The sequence below is a fragment of the Chenopodium quinoa genome, unplaced genomic scaffold (assembly GCF_001683475.1).
Source record: "Chenopodium quinoa cultivar QQ74 unplaced genomic scaffold, ASM168347v1, whole genome shotgun sequence".
In the NCBI taxonomy this organism is placed as follows: domain Eukaryota; kingdom Viridiplantae; phylum Streptophyta; class Magnoliopsida; order Caryophyllales; family Amaranthaceae; genus Chenopodium; species Chenopodium quinoa.
Genome location: NW_018743697.1, coordinates 3,903,215 through 3,912,551, shown reverse-complemented (window position 1 = coordinate 3,912,551; position 9,337 = coordinate 3,903,215). Strand labels below are relative to the sequence as shown.

General features: G+C 40.6%; 1 protein-coding gene across 1 annotated transcript; it reads left to right on the top strand.

Moving 5' to 3' along the window:
* Nucleotides 1–581: 581 nt before the first annotated feature.
* On the top strand, nucleotides 582–3,535 carry LOC110684341. The gene is made up of 5 exons (XM_021860787.1): nucleotides 582–1,057; nucleotides 1,166–1,387; nucleotides 2,080–2,301; nucleotides 2,429–2,542; nucleotides 2,627–3,535. The coding sequence occupies exons 1-5, from the start codon at nucleotides 617–619 to the stop codon at nucleotides 3,260–3,262; spliced, it is 1,635 nt and encodes a 544-aa protein (XP_021716479.1). The 5' UTR covers nucleotides 582–616; the 3' UTR covers nucleotides 3,263–3,535.
* The last annotated feature ends 5,802 nt before the right edge of the window (nucleotides 3,536–9,337 follow it).

Here is a 9,337-nt window from a genome sequence, read left to right as displayed (position 1 = left end):
CGTGTCCGTGTCCGACACCGTGTCGGACACCGACACTCGTTCGACACACAACGGACACACATAAAAATTCATCCGGTTTTTTAATATATTTAGACACTTTGAGACGAATCGTATCCTACTATGATTCGATCCGGTTTGCATTTTGATATGTCACCTCATCTTTTTAACTTTTTTAATTAGAAAGTTAAGGTAAAGTATGAAAGAAAAAGGTAAGAGTTATATATGAGCGCCTTCAAAATACATTTCATAGCACATTATTGTATGTGAATTAGGAAAATATTATTTAGCTACGGTAAATGACCTGTTTTAAGGTTAATTATTTAGTATTTTGTTGAATAAGTTGTCAAAATCTCGTTTTTTTTGATATATTATTTGTTTTGTTATTTGCTGTACCCGTGTCCCCTATTTTAGGATTGCCGTTTTGCTGTGTCCGTATCGTACCCGTGTCTGTGTCCATGTCCGTATAGGTGCAACCTAGCTTAGTACTTTAATAAACGGAGTAAGTGTTAAATAGCTACTCCGTAGTTATTTTAGTTCATGTTACTTCTCTGTGTAACTTTTTTTCGAAAAAGATATTCATATGAGTAATACTCCATGGATAACATGAGTGAAATTAATGATGGATACGACTATACGAGTAATTGCCAATGAAGACAGAGAAAAGCTTTTAACCTTAATATCCTCCTTTATTAAGGAAGCTTGTCTAGGGAAAAAGCATAATAAAAGCAAAGCAATTTCCCTCCTCTTCTTCTCATCATTACCGTTACACTTCTCTTCTTCCTCTTTCGAATTTCAAATTTCAAACATCTCCACTCTTATAACTCACTTACACTCTCTCTCCTCTTACTTGAACTCAAAATCTACCATTGGATTGTCCCAACACTCTTTCTCTCTCTCTCTCTCTCTTCTAAAACATAAAAACAACATCCAAACAAAAACATACTCCAACCTTAAAATCTCAAAAAAAAAAAACATCGAATTTCTCAAAATGGGTGCTTCATCAAATTGGCTAAAATCCTTAATCAATCTTAAAAAACCCAACTCAAATGATCATCATGTAAGCTTAAATTACTATAAAAATTTCATCTTTCTAAACATTCTCTCTCCTATTTTTCTGGGTTTTGTTTGTCCTGTTTTCCTTCTAAATCTTCAAGCTTGTTTGTAGGAGAAAGTGAAGAGTCGAAAAAGATGGAGACTTTGGAAAAATCCATCAGTCAAAGGCGTGGCGCAATCAGAACCGTCTGATTTTACATCAACGGCTGGTGGTGGAGATGCAAGAATTAATGCTGCCATGGCTGCTGTTATTCGAGCTCCTTCTAAGAATTTCTTGTTCGTTCGTCAAGAATGGGCTGCTATTCGTATTCAAACTGCTTTTCGTGCATTTTTGGTATAATATTTCTTCTTCTAAAAGTCTTTATTTTTCTGTTTTTTTTGTTTGTAATTTGCTTGTATGTTGTATTCAATTCTATAATTTGGGGTTATTATAAAGGAATTCTGCTTGAAAATTACATAATTGTTGAGTTGAGAGACTAGAAAAATCTAAATGATAGTAATGTGGGAATACTCATTAATCTGTGACTTATAATTTCAGGATATTCTACTAAAATAGAATGTGGCTTATTTAAAGTGGGAGTAATAAGTTGTTTGTGGTAATTTTGTGAAAAAACATGTTGATGTATTGTGATTTTTAATTAGCCAGAGTTTAATCATTTATGTTGGATTATAGGTTATGGTTGTACATGTCATACAAATTTAAAGTTAGTCTTTTGGTAAATGGTAATCCTAATGGATGCCAACATATACTGTATCATCCATGATATTAAATGAATTGACTCTGTTATGCAAACTTTATGTTATGCCAGTTAGTGCTATATGAAACATAGTTGAGGGAGTTTCTTTTATTTATGTGCAAAATTGAAGTATTGGAGTTTTATTTTATATGGTTCTGGTGCAAACTTTCTATGATACCCTTTGAATGATTGTGGGAGTGAATCAGATTTGGTCCTCCCTTGCCACTTTAATTTGAAAGTAATGGGGTAATATTGATATTGATATGTATGTGTATCTATGATTTGGTAGGCGAAACGGGCTTTAAGGGCCTTGAAATCTCTTGTGAAACTTCAGGCTATAGTCCGAGGTCGATTAGTAAGGAAGCAAGCTGCAGTTACTCTAAGGTGTATGCAAGCACTTGTTAGAGCTCAAGCGCATGTCAAGGCCCACCGAGTGAGGATGGCATTTGAAGGACAGGATGAATTGAGATCAGTCGACAGTCTTCAAGCCGATCCTGTTAAGGAAGCAGAGGTAAATGGATAACGAGTCGTATACTTGAATTGTGAACATGAACTTAAGAATCATTCATAGCATTGCTTCCCCTGCAGCCTTAAAACAATTGTTTTTGTGGGTGACATAAACCGTTGTCTGTTTATAGGAAGGATGGTGCGACAGTAGAGAAAGCGCGGATGAAATCAGGACAAAGCTGCAGTCAAGGCAAGAAGCAGCCATCAAGAGAGAACGTGCAATTTCATATGCTGCCACTCAACAGGTATACAATTTGCAAAAATATTTCCTACTACATACTGTTTTATCAGCATGAAAATTTACAAGTTGCGCCTTCTCTTATTACAAGTTGAACCTAGGGAAGAACAAATCATTTACCACTTCTCAACCTCCGAAACTTGATAAAAGTAGCTTTGGTTGGAGTTGGTTGGACCGTTGGATGGCTAGCAAACCATGGGAAACAAGGTTGATGGAGGAAGTACGAAGTGACCTTCCATACATGTCTCCACTCTCTAAGATTTCCTCAAAGCAAAACAAATTAAGAGTCGACTGTTCAAGTGTCTCTGAGCAGAATTCAGAAAAAGTGAAGATTGTTAGAAGGCCTAATTATGTAGGACATATTGCTCGAACCTCTTCTGAACCAAATTCGAAACTTCTTACTGAAGAATCCTCAACTTCTACTTCATCATTATCAGCTTCTAGAACTCCGGTGTCTAGCAGCGCAAGCAGAACAGACGACAGCAGTTGCAGCAAACCAAGGTACATGAACCTTACAGCATCAAACAAGGCCAAACAGCAGATTAGTTTTCAGAGGCGGCCGCTTCAGGAAATTCAGAATCATCATATGTCATGGACAAGAACAAGATTTAGTGGTGAAGCTCGAAGTAGTGTTGACTCAGTCCCTATGATTCCTCATTCTGTCCCTTTGTGTGGAGATCTTTACCCACCTTTCCAAGTAGACAGATTTGATTGGAGGTATCGTTGAAATCGAAGATGATTGCTACAGTTTTGTTTTTTTGCTCTTCATTTGATTCCAATGAAGAGTTCAACAGCTTGTTGTTGTTATCTAATCTTATTGATACCAAAAAAAAAGATAACATATGACTTTTATCAGTGAAATATATATTTCTGATATATTGTGAAATGTATACTAGAAAGCTAGGTAAAGATACGGAGTAAATTAGCGTGTATGGGTGTGATTCGAAATATTGGCTTAAGCCATGTGTTTGTGAATTTGTAATTTAATTTTCATCTTAGCTTAATTTTATTGTGTTTCTGAGTAATTCATTGTGTTTTTTTTGCTTAATTTCTTTTTACCTACTGTCACAAATACTCTGTAAATAGAATGTCGTATCGTGTCGTGTCTACTTGGATTTTAACTAAAATCTACAGTAGTTTTTTTTTTCTACAAAATGACCAAGTCCGGATACTTGGACACTCGTAGCCAAGTAGACACTGAATCCGTGTCCGAGTAACATAGCTCTATACATGTTTCGTATATGAGGTAGTAGTATGAATAAAGTCTTGACATTGGCGTCCAGAGAAAGAATGTAAGCACCACTGCACATGACAAGACTGATAGAGTCTAAGAGGTTCATTATGTCTCGTTAACTTCTCTATATTCGAGTTTTGAGCTAAAGGGTTATGGGATGCGTTACTTAAAGCAGCTTAAAATATAATCTTCAAATTGCTGAGCTTTTGATACACCCATTAATTGAAAGAAAGAATAATTTAACAATGGGTAAAAATAGGTAGTTTCTAAAAATCTAAATAAAGATATTACGTAAAATATACCCTTAAATTACTCAATTAGTAAGTTGTTCATTTATGATAGGAACAACTAAGCCTTATGTAGTTAAGTAGTACTTGACACAGTTCACTACAGAGTATTAATTAAATTCGCCATATTTTCAAAAACAGAGAGAAATTCGTAAGACCAACTAAAGCGAGCTTACAAAATTGAATGACTTACGCTGCTAATTCGTATTCACTACACCCCCCTTTAGCCATTAATACCTGCTCCCCCCTGAAATTACCGTAAAACCCTTACCCCCACTAACCACACCCCACTAACCGCATCCCACTAATCGCACTAGTTAGAACTTGCAGTTAATTCTGCATTTCTCTTCAACACCATATTCTCTCTCTTCAAATACTCAAAATCGCTACAATTCAAGAAAAAAAATCTTCAAAATTACTGCAAATTGCATCAAAACATCTAAAAATGTCTGACATTCGAGATGAAGTTCGTCAATCGCAACTAAATTCCGAAAAAGAAGAGTACGAATTTGTTCATTTAAGTAGAATTTTGAATGTAAACCCTAGATTTTATAATTATTTTTTTTTTGCGTTTTGATATTCTAAAACAAACTCTACTATAATTGCACTTGTTTTTGTGCAAAATAGACTAAAATCTACTATATTTGGTGGTATTTTTAATTAGTAAAAACGAAACAGAGAATAACACTTCGAAGGTTCCGTCGGAGAAGACGATTGCTGAACAAATGTTCATTTTCAATTTGATAGATGTTCATTATGATACTAGTATATGATCATTTATATTCTTACCTTACATCTACTAGGATTCATTCTTGAGAGAATATTACTCTAATTTTGTTTATGATCTTTACATATTAATGAATGTTTACTGGTATTTAAACATATTTTTATTTGAATGTAATTACGTACATTTTCATTCTCATATTGAAAATATCCACATAGATTATAATAATACATGTTTAACTTTATATTAAATTATATGCTCATGAGCATCATTTGAATGTTATACTACATACATTTTCGCTCTAATATTGATAGATGCTTATTCGAATTTGATACATAGATGTTCATTTGGATATGTATATTATTCACACATATGTTAATGTATGTTCATTCACATGTCTAAAAATGTTCAAAAATAAATTACATATTGCTCATTCATCATAAACCTTTGATGATTCTATTTTAAAATATGATTCTATTTTAAAATATGTTCAAAAATAAATCACATATTGTCACTTACATTATTTGTGATATATATATATGCTCATGTTATTTGTGATAATTTATTCATTTATATAAAACGGAATGTACATTTTGTTTTGCCAATTGAACATTTATTAAATTTGTAATATCAATATAATGTTTATGCATATATATTGATTTACAAACACAATATATATTGTAGTTATGTTCTATATAGAGTGAAATACACGTTGCAATAATTTAGAGATGGAAACTATGAGCCTATATTTATAAGGAGATAATGCCATCAATTATATTGAAAGATAAAAATGAACAACATACTAATATGTAGGAATCATATTTTGATAAAAGCATGTTGAACCACAAGTAAGTTAATTTGACATATAGCATAATGTTCATTTTCATAACAATGAATACACACATTGACATTGTAATTTGTTTGACTTACAGATACACCAAATCAAGAAGCTGAGAATACAATACATTGCTCAATTGATGCTGTTTGGGGTAAAAATACCCTAAACACGTGGCCCAATGGCCTAGTGACACGTGGCATCCAGCCGTTGGTCAGCAGGGCTCCAATCCTCTGCTGACACGTGTCCTCTAAACCCTAAAAGGGAAACCATCCCTTCCCCACTATAAATAGTGGAAGGACCCTCATTAATGGGGGCTGGAACATTTTTAGTTCACATTGAATACTCCTCAAAGAGAAAAACACTTACCCCGAGCAATATTAATTGCGGAATTCTCCCATTACGCGAGAAGTAACTCCTACATTACGTGCATTCTACCTCCCGTATCTTTACTAACTTGATCGTCGGAGGCGGAGCTCCTACCCCCAGGAGTCTTCGTGATTTTGCAGGCACAGGCGTCGAAGGGCATTCTTGGAATCGTAACTCTCCCGCAGGACACATCAAAAAACCCCGAAACATTTGGCGCCGTCTGTGGGGAGAGTACTTCGAAGATGACTTCTGATACTGTGTCACCGAATCAGGGCAAACGGCCTGTGGTCGAGCCTGAGGTCCAGACGGACCATGAAAGTGGAGACGAAATTGAAACATATGTGGCCCCGGATGGGTCTTTCAGAACGAAGCACCCTCGTGCTAAAGATAGAAGAGAACGGGAAATCAGCCAAGCTGCTCCCAGCAACCCAGCCGGGCAACCGACTGGAATTGCCCAAACGGTGGGGGGCTCAGCCCCCGTTACAAGAAACGAACTCATGTCTTTCATGAATAGTTTCAAGGGTGAGATCAAGAGCCTCATCCGGTCAGCTACTCCAAAGAAGGGTCAGCCGGCCAAGAAGCCTTCTGGAAAGAAGGCGGTCAAAGAACGAGTTCCTACCCCTCATCCTAAGCCAAAGGAGGGAGAGGGCTTAAGGTTTGATCCAAGCAGACTCCGTTTTCCTCAAGGGGAGCTGCGAAAGGCCATCCGGCACGTACAGCCGGATGGCTCCAAGAAAACCTTCTCAGACGCCCGCACATTTCTCCAAGAGAAGCGAGGTCAGGCGTCTGCGTCGGCCTCAACGTCGACCTTCCCGGATAGTTTCCATGACGTCTCACACAGGCGTACGGGAACGAACCTTAGGAGCCAGACGGGCGAAGCTTCTGCCCGGTTTGGACCCAAAGTGATCCAGCCTGGCCTATTCGGCACACCGAATGGGTTGGGTGGATCCCCTTTCATGTCACCGGGTCTTTTCGGTGGGCAAACGCAGCAGCCGTTCCAACCCACAGACTGGCAGCTGCGCCTGCTAAATTTGAGGGAACAGCCGACGGCGTTCTCACCAGAGATAACCCAGGCGGCACAGCCGCCTAAGATCAAGAATGTTTTGGTGGGGGCCTATGACGGCACCACCAACCCAGAAGACCATCTAATGGCCTACTCTAACCTCATGTACCTCCAGGGGTTAGATGATGCCGTCTGGTGTCGATGCTTCCCGGCTACCCTCAAGGGCATAGCCCAGCGGTGGTTTGGTAACCTACCAGCCGGTTGCATCAACAGCTTTCGAACTTTGGCGTACTTGTTTACGTCAAATTTCTCAATGAATATTCCTGCCAAAAAGACTAGCCTCGACCTAGGGGCAATACAGCAGGGCGACCGGGAGGGCCTCCGGTCGTACGTCAGACGGTTCAATCTGATGAGAATTCAGATTCCAGGACTATCAGACGAAGTGGCCTACACAGACTTCTTTCGAGGTCTGAAGGATGGGTCGACTTTTAAGTTTGACCTCGTCCGGAAGAGGGTTGCTAGCCTCCAAGAGGCATTAATTGAAGCTGAAGCCTATATACAGGCGACGGAGCTTTGTGCTGTTAAGCAGCCGTCAGATTCTAAAAAGTCTGATAAAAAAGAGAGCCGGCAACAGCATCAGCCGGCAAGAAAGGAAGAAAAGAGAAAAGGGGTCTGGGCAGCTGACCGATCAGGACAGCCGGCCCAGAAGATCAGGCGGAAGTCAGAACCATATGTTCCCAAATACGAGTTCACAAAAGATTGCTCCACCATCCTCCTGGAAATCAAAGACCGGATGTCTCTCGACAAACCGGCTGAAATGAAAAGCCCCGTGAATAAACGGGACAAGAGCAAGTATTGCCAATACCACGAGGATGTTGGCCACGACACCAATGGCTGCTATAGCCTCAGGCGGCTATTGGACCGTCTGGCAGATGAGGGGGCCCTAAAATCCTACCTACCCAAGGCTAGGGGTAATACCCAGGCCAAGAAAGGGCAGGCGGCAAAAACCGGCCCAGTAAACTCCGAGACGGATGAAGAGACCATCTTCACCATAGCAGGCGGTTTTGCCGGAGGGGGTCCCACCATCCGGGGCACCAAAGACAACATCAGGAAGCTGGTCAACTCAGTGGATGAGGGCCAGGCGTCGAAAGACATCTTTCCTGAGGTCCTTATTTCTGAAAAGGACCGGGGCAAGGTCAGGCGGCCTCATGATGACCCCATCGTCATCGAATGCAAGGTTGCCAACCAGAAGGTTGGCCGAATCCTAATAGACAGCGGGAGCTCGTCTGACCTAATCAGTTATCAGTGCTTGACCAAGCTGAAGTACACATCCGGTAACATGCACCAGGCTCCTCACCCACTAGTCAGATTTGGGGGTGGAGTAGTGCATCCGGTCGGAAGCATAGATCTTCCAATCCGGCTGGGTGAAAAGGGGCAAGGACGCCACATGATAGTCAAGTTTTTAGTTGTGGAGGAGCTGTCCGCCTACAACATGATATTTGGCCGTCCTACCCTCAACGCATCTAAGGCTGTCATCATCCCGTCCCTCATGTTGGTCAAATTTCAAAAGGATGATGGTACAGTCGGTGCCCTAAGCGGGGACCAGAAGACGGCAAGAGAGTGCTATCTCTCTGACGTCAAGACAACTATGGGTGCAGCCGGCCAGGGCGAGCCCATAGATATTGATAACTGCGACCCAGCAGTCCCGGCTCCAAGGGCAGCCGGTATGAAAAGAAAGGCGGACCAACTGGCACCCGTCAAAAAGGAGAAATAGCAATCACTAGCCGGGGAAAGGTCAGATGACCAACGACCTCAGCCGGCTGGTGACTGCCTTGATGTCATCCTAGATGACAGCCGTCCTGAAAGAACAGTCAAGGTCGGGACGGTAGCCTTCGAACGGTTGGGAGAAGGCTTGCTCCAGCTGCTGAAGGAATTCAAAGACATCTTTGCCTTTGAAGTGGAAGAGATGCCAGGCGTCAGCCCGGATCTTGCTGTCCACAAGCTAGCCGTAGATCCCAAAAAGCAGCCGGTTAGGCAGAAAAAGAGGGATCATGGTGGAGAAAGATCTCAAGCGGCAGCGGCTGAGGTCAAAAAGTTGTTGGATGCTGGGTTCATTAGGCAATGCTACTACCCGGATTGGGTGGCAAATGTCGTTCTAGTAAAGAAGCCGAACAGTACTTGGCGGATGTGTGTGGATTACACAGATCTGAACAAAGCATGCCCAAAAGATAGCTACCCGCTTCCAAAGATTGACAGCCTAGTCGACTCAACAGCCGGCCATGCGTTAATGAGCTTTATGGATGCTTATTCCGGCTTCCATCAAATACCTCTCTGGAAGAAAGATCAGGAT